At 41.4% G+C, this 14,731-nt stretch overlaps 1 protein-coding gene across 2 annotated transcripts in view; it reads right to left on the bottom strand.

Moving 5' to 3' along the window:
• LOC137255188 (calcitonin gene-related peptide type 1 receptor-like) overlaps positions 1–14,049 on the bottom strand; it is a 95,849-nt gene extending 81,800 nt beyond the window's left edge. For both annotated transcript variants that reach the window (XM_067792598.1, XM_067792599.1), the window contains exon 1: positions 13,361–14,049. In XM_067792598.1, the coding sequence (XP_067648699.1) occupies positions 13,361–13,862 (502 nt within the window). In that variant the 5' untranslated portion in view covers positions 13,863–14,049. The remainder of the gene's footprint in view (positions 1–13,360) is intronic.
• Between the last annotated feature and the right edge of the window lie 682 nt (positions 14,050–14,731).

Raw genomic sequence — 14,731 nt, forward strand, 5'->3', positions numbered from 1 at the left:
CTGTGACCTTCCAGCACCGCTCGTCACACTGAACGAAGACCCGACTTGGGGTCGCAGTATTTTGGTTATTGTAGAGTCATTTGACAAGCGCAATAAAGATAACACGGTTGTACTTAACAAAATGTGTGTCATTAATCTCACAAAGCACCACGTTTAATTCGATATAAAGTTATTTTAATCTCCAAACGTCCTTCCCGGAGTGCTGCGAGAGTGGGCCTGTATAAAGACGGGGCAATCGTTTTCCCAAAATACGCCACGTGTCTATCAACACGTCATCTGGACGTCAGGCAGGTATTGACATATACATCGTCACAAAATACCATTACATAAACACGATTAGGGCCAGTGATTGGAAAGCTTAAAATCTTATCATGCATTACTATATGTATGTGCGTACATAGACATCTGACATGGATCAGTTGTAGTGTATAGCAAACTAAAGACACTTTCCACCGGTTTAAAATTAAGCTAGGGGGATATAAAGAATGAGTTATGGCTTAATAAAACATGAAAGCGAGTGCCTCACACACCGTGCTCGAACATAAAGCTAACACAGTCGCACTGAGGAGAACTTTAAACTAGTACGACACAGAAGGGGCAATCGCAGTCTACACCAAACCATGAGCGTTGTTACATGTGCCATTGTCATGCATTATTACAGCTTAAAAGGTGCCCTCTCACTGCACCTTTGTCTGTCATTTGCAGAGAAGGCCTTGAAAACATGTCTACACTCCATGGATGGTTACTTTAGTATCCTTAATAATGAATTCATTAATAAAAAGTGTAAACTCTCTGTGCAGATACCTTGTGAAGAGATGTGTTGACACAATGACAGTCAGTGCCAGTGTGACATTACAAGCACACAGGGGAGGTAAAAGTGGACATTGAAATGCGAAGTCACCCATCACTTCCATCACATCAGACGTATCACGTGACCGTCGGATCCCTTTGAACATATACCTGGTACACCGAGGACCTCGTCTGGATGAGTGAGTGAGGAAACTGGTGTATTTCAACAGTATTTCAGTAATCTCAGCGCACGTCAACTTGATGTTTGAGAAAAAGTGATGCCTGTGTTTGACGTTTACCAGTTCTGTTGAACCCACACGGGCGATAATGAGCTGATAATCCCAGAATGTTGTGGAAGCGGGTACTGGTGCACTGGTACGGTCACACCTTTGGTGACTTTAGAGCCTGGCTTCAGGCTGCATATGTGCCCTGATATATCTGAAGAATTGGTGACAAGATCATTTTCAATAGTAGCTATTGAGCTATGCTACATGACGCATATGACGTATTTACCTTCTCGATATCATCGTCACAACAGTAAGCATCACTGAATATTCTTCGCATACTGATCCTATGATAAAGGTAGCCATTAGGTGCTGAATCAAAGCGCTGCTTAATACCATACAAGTATTACATTATTGTACGATCCCATAATTCCTTGCTGAGCTACAGGCGATCAGACAGTGTTATGTACGAGGATGGTCCGTTGAGATACCGAGGCAAATTAGATAGATAGATTCTAGAACTGTACGAGACTAGTCCGTAAGAGGGATCTCATTGCATATAGTCAGGTGTTATGTAAGGTCTTGCAGTCTCTGGGTGTTGCTTGATGTCTGCCTTTTATCTCAAATGCCGACGTGTGGCTTGAAATGCAACGCCGATATCCGTGGTACGTACAGAGATGTATTTGATATTCGTATCTCGGTTCCTTCTTGAATCGGGATCGGTGGAGTAGCCAAATAGTTTAAGCGTTCGCCCATCACGCTGAGAGCACTAGTAATGATGCGGGTACAAATTGTGAAACCCATTTCTGGTGTCGAAGTTCTCCGTCGTGATATGGCTGGTATATTTCTAACGCGGTGTAACTCACTCACTCACTCACTCACTCACAACTCAAATAACAAATAATATATTTATAATGTTAGCGGGAACGTTTTAAGATGACATTGTTTGGATAATATGAGATATTTGCACTTATCGTGTAATACTATACGGTAATCCATGTGTCAGTCCTACCACTGACTTGCACAATGATTAATATTAATTTGAGCATATGATTTGTAGATCATATGAACATCACGCAGTACCATTACAAGACTGCTGTCATTTACTGTCGCCGGGCTGACGCACTCTGTTGCTGTGCCTCCACGGGCTTATCGTTCAGTGTGTTTCAGGACGGTGGCTAATTCCTTCATGAATATGGAAATTATCCCACACAAACGTAATAAAATCGGATGTGACGAATAGTCGGATGTTATGAACTATCAAGTAACAAATGTCACTGTTCCAATGCAAATCCAAGGCTGCTTCTCGCACGGAGGCCCTCTTGGCATTTCTGAAATATACTGAGGTGTTAACAAAGCATACCGTGTTTCTGTAACTGTAATTGAAATTTGAAAGAACTTTTGTGGAATTTGATTATGTCTTTTAACCTACACAAATGTTTTAAAAAGTAATCGGCGGCTGAGTAATTTGGTGTAAGAATATTTTGGTCTAGTCGAGTCTGGGACAAGACATGAACATACAATCTCATTGTCACTACATTAATTTAAATGCGTTAATTAATTCCGAGAAAAACACATGATTGATCCTGAGAAAAGAGATCTCAGATAATACTGAACAGCGCGGTATTAATCGATTCTGTAACGTGTTTTTTTTCATGTAAATTTAGAAAACAAATTGTATAAAATATAGTGAGGTGGAAGTATTCACCAGAACAGTTAATTATTGCGATTCCGCTTCCCTAGATATAATTTGCTAATGAAAATCAGAGGATAAAATCAACTGTGAAACATGCTGTTAGTTTCCTTTTCCCAATACTTTTTTTTAAGAGAAGTGTAATGAAATTCACTCGCTAGCATAGCAACTCCTTGATATTTTCAGTAAGTGAGTGAGTGAATTTCGTTTACGTCGATTTTAGCAATATTCCAGCAATACCACGGCGGAGGACACCAGACATGGGCTTCACGCTTTGTACCATTGTACCCGTGTGGGAAATCGAACCCGGGACTCAAGATATGTTAGGAGGTGTTAGTGTTCGAGTAATAGAGTGTTCAAGGAAGCTAAACCACCATGTTTACAACATACCGTGCAACCAAGACAACATGTGCGGCGACTGTGACGACATTGACGACAGACACATAGGCCTCTCGTATATAAAGATATCATGAAACATAACATTTATTGCTGAAAAAGCAGTTTTAACTTTACAAGGTGATACAGAAGTACATGTAAACAAACGCGTGCATGAGAGTGAGTGAGTAAGTAAATGAGTGAGTAGGTGAGTGACCGAGTGAACGGGTCAAAGACCGTATTGGGATAGGAGAACGGGGTACAACTTGGCTCTGTATGTATGATGTCGACGAGGGAGTTTTTAGTCATTTATAGTCTTTTCCTCTCTAAAGCGGTATATACGACATCCTCAAACATGAACGTCAGCGAAACGGACGTCAAGAAAACCGTGATGGGAAGATCTCATTAACTCTGAACTTTTTCTGGCATCACTGAAAACATGCAGCTACGTATACTGCCCCTCTATCTTGCGTTTCTATATTGCTTCAATACAACAGCGGCCCACAGACAATTATTTCGCCTGTAACCACATATAAGACGTTCCACTGTTTCTAGAAGTGACATTTAAAAAAAATCTTATCCGTTGTCTAACGAATTCAAATTGTAACACCCATTTAAGCATGACAGAACTTTAACCAATAAGTAATTTATCTATGTCAGTCTGGCCAAGCTGGCAGGGAGACATCTATACCAGAACGTTGGTATCAGGTCGACCTCGTGGGTCACGGCGACCTCATAAAGAGGTTGGTTGGTGACATATGTCACACACAAATGAAAGAAATATGAAGACAAAACATGAAACAGACATGCACACAGAAAAGACTGCTGCCTAAATGGACCTAACTGAGCATTATGAGTCCGTGGAGGATTTGTGAGCATCAATATGTATACGCCTAATGATGTATATACGTTATTAACTGGCTTGGTAAAACCACCAGAATTTTAAATGTGCAACCACAGTCAGAGACATTCAAGCTTCATAGTGTCACAGGCAGGTGGAGTGGAAGAACCATGGAGTTGAGAATGTAAATCGAATTTTCTGATCCATTCACGGGTATTCATGTAGTGTGTCGATCATGCATTAGAGTGTAGATTTGGAAGTGTTTTAAATCTCCCCAATGTGAACTGCTAAACCCAGACAATTTAGGTCTTGGTGTAAAATATGTAAGCTGAAAGGTCAGTGGAGGAATTATGTTCACCAATCTAAATTCTCCAGCTGTACCGTGACCTGGCAATATGGTAATAGACACAGTTAGCATTCCTGGTGATCGCCAATAGCACAACAGGACTGTGCTGAAATGACAGCCATTACAAGACACGGCCACAATACTGCCTAGGACCAGGGCGATGTAAATATCATCGTGTTGACATGGACCAATATGTTGCTTGATCACCGGATATACATATGTCGGTTTTTGACAGACATCCAAGATAATGAATTAAACATCATCACATATATTTTGTACAAAGTGTTAATTCATTCATATTATTCACACAAAGAGGTTTATACATGCGTTGAAAAGTGCTGACATTTTTGTACATAAGTACAATAAATTATCTCATTAGAATAACCATATGTTTTAAAATGATGGGATTTCTTTCAAACTGACATGTACATGTGAGTTAAATTTAGAAACTTTGACAATCTGTCATTAAAACATAAAATAAATAAAATAGATATATGTACATTTTGAAACAGTAATCTCAATTTCGTATGCGCTGGCCAAGGTGTTGGTGGTGTGCCAGTAGTACGTGTTGGTTCTCATAAATATCTAATTTCGTTAGTAGCTCCGATGATCCATGTACTAGCACATACCTTAGTAGCGCATAAATATTTAACACGTAGGCATTGGTATGTTATGGGGCATGACAGCACCACAAGGTTACACAACAACAATCTGAATCCGTATTTTAAACAAGCTGTTTTCGTTCGGGGTCTTCGGTGCAGAATGAATCATCTGACACCTGTGATTGGATGATTTTATGTAAGATTTTAGTGTTTGTCAAATGAACATCGCTCCAGTAATTAAAAGCAACCCTATTTTTAACAGTTAGTGCTTTCTTGTTTCTAACTGATAACTTATACCGAATGTTACCAGAGCTATTTTCTAGCAGTTGACATTTTGTGCGGACCTGGTCTGTGTAGCTTCCTGTGCTTGGGAAAGGACCTGACTAAGGCACTCCTATTTCATACTTTTATTGCGTGAGTAAGGCCAGACTATGCACGCTGTTGATATGTTTGTTAATTTAAAACAAATGTATGCCTATTATATAGAAGTCAGTGAGGAAATATCTGGTTTCGCGTATCAGCAGTGTCACAGGTCCGTGTTCAGAGTTGCGTCCCTTGGCGTGCTAGAACACATACACGAAGCTTTGGTCGCCAGAAATATCGTTTGGGAGCACCGTATCCGTGCTTGTGGATTACACCAATCCAAGTCGTGCTTACCCTCTATCAATCCCGGCTCATTCATTGGTAAGTCGTAAAGGTTGGGTTTCAACATTTTGTTTTCAATATAATATCACATTGCGAAGACAGTGTCCCTAACACAGGCCCTGTTACGGTACGAACAGTAAACTATGCGTTGTGTCACGGCATATTTAAGTGTTTCATTACTAAGTGATTTGTACGTGTTTCATATGTGTTTTGTGCATCAGTGTTTCATGCGTGTTTCGTGTATCAGTGTTTCATGTGTGTTTCGTGCATCAGTGTTTCATGTGTGTTTCGTGTATCAGTGTTTCATGTGTACTTTCCCACGTGCAAGCAGTATAACTGAAAGTGACACATGGGCAAATCTGTCATATGTACCTGTTTAAGGCATTTATACGTGGCGTTGTGTGATGTCCAGTCGTGACAAGTAAATAAACGAAAGTAAATAAATATAGCGGACACATCACCAATGGCCATGTGCCGTTAAAAATCGTTAATCCGGACATCGTAATCTGGATTAACAAATTTCTTCACTACCGACTAGGGACGGTGGAGTAGGCCAGTGGTTAAATCGTTCGTTCGTCACGCCGAAGACTCGTGTTCGATTTATCATATGGGTACAATGTCTGAAGCACGTCTGGTGACACCTGCCACGATGTTGCTATAAAAGTTCTAAAATCGGCTTAAAACCATACTCACTCATTCCCTCACTAACGAATAATCAATCGGTAGATGCCAAAAACTGACGCTCCGAGTTGGTCAGAAAGGAGACCAGATTGCAGATTCACTGTCCGTCATCAGCAGTAAATCCACTAAGAACCACCACGAGGCTGGGACAACAATCAGCAACCTCTTTAAACCATTTCAACATTAGCTGTTGTTAATACGCGATCATATTTATGGCCGCGTCACTATCGTCACACTCCCCCCTTAATAGCGACATTCACTTTCTATTATTAGTACGTGTAATGTTTGTCATCACCACCAATTAATCACATGTCCAGATGGCTGAGAGTCTATTGTGAAAAGTGTGATAGTATTTGCGCACATCCATTAATTAAATGTATTACGGGATGTCTCGAGCGCTATGAACAGTTGGTTCCAATCCCGGCAGCTGTGGGTAGAAGAAACGTGAAAAGCCCTTAAATCTCCTGATGCGGCACGAGCGTGTAACGTTTTCTCAGAATAGTTTGATCTCTGTATCATCAGCGATAACCTTCTTAGTCCTTTACAGGAACATATTCGATTATGGCACTTCACACTTAGTTTCAACTTAAAACGACACTAACTGATGTCTCCGTTCAAGTGAGTATGGTTTTATGCCACTCTTAGCAATATTCCAGCAATATCACAGCTGGTGACACCAGAAACGGCTTGTCATATTTTATTTATGTCAAGAATGGAACCCGGGTCTTCGGCGTGACGAGCGAACGCTTTAACCACTAGGTTACCCCATCGCCCGACACATCATTAAGGACTGTCAGGAGTGTGCAGCAATCTACGTATATAACGAACTACGTTAAGAAACGGTTATAACGAACTGACGGATATAACGAAATGTATTTGTCATGGCCATTTGCTGTATGTTTCATGACAACATACACAGTGGTTATCGAATACTGAAATTGGTGGCCTCTGCTATTCAGATATGAAGTAAAACGGCCATAACTCACTCTGACTGTCGACCGAGCACCTGTTCACGAATGTAAGTGCACGCTCAACCACATGGAGGTACTATCAATGATAACCATACTTAGGTAAGTCAGGTGAAATGCGGTTTAACGTGGCTTCATGATTTCTTATACCGTGATATGCATCCGTGAGTGTGTGTGTGTGTGTGTGCGCGCGCGCATGTGTGTGCGGCTCAAGTCACGACTAAAGCCTTTTAAAATTGATACCATTCCACAGTTAACATGGGCACCCGACACTTTCAGAGGATACTGACTCCAGGATGACATTCAGGCAAGGTAACAATAAGTGCCATATTTTAACGAGAGAGAGAGAGAGAGAGAGAGAGAGAGAGAGAGAGAGAGAGAGAGAGAGAGAGAGAGATGCATGCATGCACGAAACAGTAATATGATGATGAACGCGAGGTTCAAGCCTATGTAATGCCGGATTCGAACTAATTCGAATGGAGGCTAAATGAAACAAGACGGTGCTCATAAGTAATGTCGGGGGCACTACCGTTGGGACAACAAAATCACTTACATAAACGAAGCTTCTCATTACAATACATGAAAAACTGCATATGGCACAGAGCCACTTTTGGATGACTCATGAGGGACAAGAACTGTATTTTGACACATTTCCTTGGATGAAGCCTTGTCGCCCAGTCAATATTTCTAAACTGATAATCACATTAGTAGGGTTAAGTTGTACGCGGTTGTATACATGAATATGAAGACACAACAATATAAGCCATTAGATCCATACTCGGTGGGCGAGCTGGCTAACGTGCCAGGCAAGTGATCCAGCGAGGTTGAGGTGTCAGGGTCGAGTCTACCTGTGACCTGGTGTAAAAGCCATGGAGTCAACTTTGTGTACAGTGCACAATCCTGTGCACATAAATCCGACGAATCCGTTGGTATTTGTCCAGATGGTGGCAACATGAATACGTGCATACACCCAGTTGCGGGTACAGCAACGTGCAGTAAACTTGGACAAACTACTGTAGCTATGTGTCCCAGTCCACCCAGCTGTGAATGGGTACCTCGATAGGATGAGACCGCTACAAATCAAATAAGTCGGTGCTTGTAGAGGCAGCAAGAGTTGTATGATCCCCATGGAGTTGAGACTGATAATATGATGGGCCGTTGATATTAACATCAATTGATCGAGGGAAATATATGTTCACGCCTTGAGCAACTACTAGTTGTCTGGATATATGCGCTATATAAATATCCTATAATAACAATACTACTTCATGTTCATATTCAGTGTCAAATATCCATTATGAGTTGACAGCGCCCGTTATCTGTAGTAGGTGTTCTGCCCCCGGCCCTCCATAGAGAGGTATGTGATGAAACATGGGCGGAACGGAAGAAGAAGTGGATCAGGGAACCAATAAACATCACATGTCACCTTCGTGTGACTGATCGACATGTGACAATTTCAATCTTTTGTTTCCGCCCCCCTATCTTTCTTCATCCATTTTCAAATAGTCAGTACATGCTAAATTCGTGTATCTCGATATCAAATGTATCTAAACATTGTCTATATTCTATAATTTTATTAAATTTTCTTCATTCTTTGAACAAACCGATAATTTGAAGAAAAGTACATTGCGAAATAAGTCAAATCAATCCAACAAACTTTTTGTCATCATTGCAAAGATAGCTATATGAAGTTGACGGTGAGTGAATCAATGACACACGAGATTTTACAGATAAAAATCCACACAAGACATAAGTATAACTGCGAACCCGATCAGACCCTTGCCTATAAAATGACATATGACGCAATAAACATGGATTGCTGTGAGACACTCTAAGAGTTCCAAAGATGGACAAAATTCGAGATGAATAAAATCCAAGGAGGGACTGCCTTTTGTGAGTCAACAGCCTGTAATGCTAATCTGTTATAATATATCTTTCATAACTCCCACCAGAATTATAGAAAGTAATTCCCATCATCTTGCTTATATCGCATACTATAACGGGTCTTGGGCCTGACGTGCGGACGCCTTAACCACTTGTCTTCCCACCCTCCGCCCTGTAACTATTATAATTATATAATAGTATAATATCTTTCACATTTCTGTAACAGAAATTTATATAGATGATAAAGTCCCTCACAAATGTCCAGTGTAATGCTTTCTGTCAGTGATATAGTTTATTGTTCTATGAAGAAGCCCACACAGATAGAGAATTAATCGTGATAACTGCTCCTACGTTACTGGGTCATATTCCCTCGATTTGAGTCAAGTCGTTGTGGAACATGTCGGGATGATATGGCCGCAACTGATGAAGTCTCCGACCCATGCCGCCACAACGGGGAGCAGTAGATCATGTCAGATACACTTCTACCTATCTGATGGAGATGAACACTCAGTTTATTGTTCACAGTGGAAGACTGTGCTACTGCCTCGAGAGCTACGACAAGGAAAGAATGATTCAAGGGTGTTTAAGTATGGCACCCGGGGCACGGGTTAACAGGCAGGTCGATTGCTCAGTCGCAATGTCAGAGAAGGTGAACGTAGGTTTGCTTTTCGTTTTAAGCTGTACTAAACAGCATCTAAAATACGTTCGTAAACCAGTAACTCCGGGCGACTCAAAACCGATGGTCGATACTACGAGCACCAGGAGTTCCTACCGGTCCTTTCAACACAATTACATGTATATAGCTTTAGCATATGCCATGAATTTAACTGACGTATAACTTACAGTATACATTTCACCGTTACTTATAGAATCGTGATGATGGTGTAACACCTATCAACAACTAATAGTATCGTCAGCTGATCAAACAGTCAGCTGATCAAACAGTCAGCTGATCAAACAGTCAGCTGATCAAAACAGTCAGCTGATCATACGTACATGTGTTGCCTTGAGGAATTGTTCTGCTGATTGTGTTTCCCAAGTCACAACTTCGTTTGTTCAGGTTAATGTTGAAATATCTACGAGTTATAACGTATTCATGCCTTCTAAAATATGTGTCTGTGGGAATTATAACAAATGTTAACATGGTTTGACCGTTTGTAGCTGGTAACAACGTTATTCTACCTGCACTTAAGAAGCGCCTGTGGATGGCCTTATACTACGGTAAACATGACGAGTGGTTGTACATAAACATGAATGTATACAGCACATCGGATCTAGTCATTGGTGGTCCTGTATGAGTCAAGACGTTAGGGAAAGACTTCATCGAGTGCTTCAGGCAAGGTGGAAGCAACAATATTTACACTATCTTGAACACGTGGTTATCGATGATATTGGAGGAATGTAGTTGCAGTGAGCTGTACTGGCCTTTGACAAACATCAGTCACAGGATGACGTGGCTCTGCTTAAGGTTACAACCAGTATTAGTCTCTTGTCATATGGTCTTTTGAAACGTAAAATGTCTGTATTTTATAATAACGTTCACTTTTATGGCCATATTATATACAAAATATATCTCTAAAACATACTGCTTTTATTCCCTATACAGGTATACATTAGGACGTGACTGAAAATTAATTGAAAACAAGTTTAATTTTGGTGCAAATCTGTTATGGTGAGTTAGTTCACTACAGAATCTGTTATGTTATTAAAGACTTTACACGTAAACAAGCATTGTTACCCTGTCACAACGTTATGCTTTCGTTGTTAACGACGTTATTCTGGCGACACCCACTTACCGTGTCACAACGTTATGCTTTCGTAGTTACGTTATTCTGTCGACACCCACTTACCCTGTCACAACGTTATGCTTTCGTTGTTGACGTTATTCTGGCGACACCCACTTACCCTGTCACAACGTTATGCTTTCGTTGTTACGTTATTCTGGCGACACCCACTTACCCTGTCACAACGTTATGCTTTCGTTGTTAACGACGTTATTCTGTCGACACCCACTTACCCTGTCACAACGTTATGCTTTCGTTGTTAACGACGTTATTCTGTCGACACCCACTTACCGTGTCACAACGTTATGGAGAGCCGTCGTACGTCATTTTTTCGTCGCCACAAGGTAATGTGATTTGAATGAGTGGGTGAGTTTGGTTTTACGCCGCTTTTAGCAATATTCCAGCGATATCACGGCGGGGGACACCAGAAAATGGGCCTCACACATTGTACCTATGTGGGGAATCGAACCCGGGTCTTCGGCGTGACGAGCGAACGATTTAACCACTAGGCTTCCCCACCGCCCCTAATGTTATTTGATGCTAACGTTGTCCTAACGTTGTATTTAACGTTAAATGTTGAATAGTTTCCTCTATAGTGAACAAGTAAATAAAACACAGTTTCACTTAAATGTGTACTCGTCAATTTGCATTATGTTTTTGTTGTGTGTGAAGAAAGAATCAGTGAAATGTTTACAGTAAACTCTATCGTGAGAAACTTTGTTGCGAGGCCAAAGCATAACGTAAACTTGCGACGTCAGTACGTTATTAAATGACGTAATTCTAATACGTTGCTAAAACGCTGTGTGGTACAGTCTATAGCTGGGGTAAAACCAACGAGCAGTAGTGTTGCCAAGTATATATGATTCGGTCACTTCAAAGGGAGGCACATTCGCACATTCGTGAATCTTGTCAATTTTAGATTTCCCTGTTGACGTGGTATCATAACTAATGGACGATGTTTCTTCAAGGCATGTGTTACAATAGGAATTAATCGTATAATGGATTCGACTCTGAGAGATTTCTCATAATTTCGGAATGTGTTTTGTCGTAACAAATGGTATACATATGAAAATTTGATGTGATCAAGAAATTTGACACGTTAACAACACCACAGTATGTTGAATATTTGCCGAAGCATTGTAAACTTCAGACAAACTTCAAAGCAAACATTTGACAGTATATACCGTAGCATAATACCATACGGTGTGAGTGAGGTTAGTTTTACGCCGCACTCAGTAACATTCCGGCTAAATGGCGGTGGTCTGTAACTAATCGAGTTGGGACCAGACAATCCAGTGATCAACATCATGGGCGTCATTCTACGCAACTGGGATACGATGCCATGATGGGGTCAACCAAGTCAGCGAGCTTGATCCCCCATCTCTTTAGTCACCACTTAGAACAAGCAACTGAAGATCAGTTTTAACCCAGATCACCAAGGGTCAATACAATCATGAAAATATTACGGATGTATAGCTCTTTTACCATGGAGTATATGCACATAATATATCCTGCTAAATTGAATGTCACCCTTTATACGCACCACCACAGTGTATCCCCTCCCTCCCTGACAGGTCGCCATTCCCCTTCCCCAAGTCCTGTGATCACCGTACGTACTGACTGCACCACTATGATCGGCAACTATGTCTCTGTGATAAGCAAGCATTCCGTGAGTCTTATCAGGTAGTAAATATCGAGGCATGTTACAGTGTGACAGGTATGGGCTCAGTCGTGAGCCGTGTATAAGCGGGGCATTGGTGTACGGTCTACGGTCTACGGTCTGGGGTCTGTCCGCCTCTCAACGCCATGGTTAACTATTGTTTAATTATTGACCAACTCTTTCATCTTGGTATAGCGCATCTGGTTCCCTACTGCGTTCATGGCATTTGTGTACGCCTCTAGACAAATCATCAAATGATGGCAAAGTTGCCCATTGTTTCATTGAGGTCGGTACGATACGAAATGCGCTGCTGTCAAAGACAAACAGAAAAACTTCAGGGTAAATGGACAAGATTTAGCACAGTACTTGATTTATTATCTTGATCTATTTACGGTTTATGATCTTGATGTGTTTACAAGCATGTTATTGCCTACCCGCATATACCTTCATTCATCTCCCTTCAATCTTGTTCCTGGATGCTACTGCAACCTTATCTATGTTACGGGTATAACGTTTTTCGTTTTCTTGAGATAATGGATAGTTGGATAAAACGTAAACACCATCCCTTTAAAAGAAATTTAATTTTTTAGGAACATTTATATCACCAAAAATCTCTTTTCGTAAACAACATCTGTGGTACACAGAATCTATGTTGGTGAATGAAAAAATAACTGTGGTACACAGAATCTATATAGGTGAATGAAAACAACAGCCAAGTGCACTTGAGTCATCCACATGAGATAATATCACCCACTTATCAACCGGTTTCTCTTAAACTGTAATAAGAGCTGAAGAGAGGATCTGTAAATTTAAGCTGAACGGTTCGAAAACATACAACTGAAAATATAAAAAGCAACAATTTACTTACGTCTGGGGTTACTGTACTCGATGTAGGTCGGACACTTAATGTGGGCCTTCTGTCCTGCAGGGGTATCGTCAAAACACCCGAACCCGTCCCAGGTGCGTGGACAGTACTGTCCATGGGGGTCGGGAGGGGGTTGACGGTTCTGACTGTGACAGCATTCCAGGGCCGCATGACAACAAGACGTCCATCGCTCACAGTCCTCGGGGTTCAGGGTTCCACAGATAACATCCACCATGGTGTTGTTTTCTATATCAGGCGAAAAGGTAGTACCATACTGATATCGAGAACCATTCACTGCTATAAGTTCAGGCTTGGGGAGATTCGCCCTCAACTCGAACTCATCCCTGAAGAGGTACGAGAAGCACATTGTACACGACCACGCCTTGAACGTGGGGATGGGGAGAACTCCATACCTGTCCCGACAGGACGTCACTGTCCCCTCCCCTGATGTAAACATCCACGTGAACAACAACCCCAGGTAAAAAGCATCTTTCAGTGACAGCATTATTGTTGTTTTGCAATGGTAATCCGTTCGAGTGAATCAGCACCTACGTTCTCTGACCACCTCATTCATGATTATGACTGAACGACTGCAACCTCCACGACAGGCAACGTTGACGAATTTAATCAACTGGCTTTATCCGTCGCGCGTTTCCTTTGAATAATCAACCAGCAACGAATCGCAGCCGCTCTCTCTCTCTCCCGGCAGTGCGCTGTCGATGCGTAGTGAGTGGAGGCCACGTCAGGCAGTAAATACCCCACGTAACGGTGGAGCTTCATCGGCGGTGGCCTAACCTCCAACCATAACGAGGAACTCTTGAGTCATTCACAGAACATAAAACAGCTACTTCGTCACGGTCCGACTCGCTCCTTCGTTTCAACACTCTAGACACTGCCTGGTCAGCACTTTAACTCTCACAGTCATAGTGGGAGGGACTTAAAGAACATTTAAACACGATTACCTGCAGGGACGTTTTCTCTTTACGGCCGAGCGTTTCCGTTAATTTGAACAATGCCAATAACAGTGAATGAGTTTTAATCGATGTTACAGTTGATGTGATTCTGCCAAATACGATGACGTGTTCACGACGTCATAAAATATTACAGCAACGCCACAGCGGTATTCCAGATTACTTCTCTGTCGACTGTAAGAAATACAACGACATATTAGGTCTATCACAACAGAAATACAATCAGCTGATGCTGCGCATACATGTATACACATCTAGCAGTTTAATGCAGTACATGTTTCGATGCATGAAAACATAAATTGAAAACTACATCATGAGTGCTATTCTCGACTAACGCTTAGTCCATGAATACACATCTATATAATTTTGATAGTTACAAATAGTCCCATTTACATTGAAAATC

The sequence above is a fragment of the Haliotis asinina genome, chromosome 11, assembly GCF_037392515.1.
Source record: "Haliotis asinina isolate JCU_RB_2024 chromosome 11, JCU_Hal_asi_v2, whole genome shotgun sequence".
NCBI lineage: Eukaryota > Metazoa > Mollusca > Gastropoda > Lepetellida > Haliotidae > Haliotis > Haliotis asinina.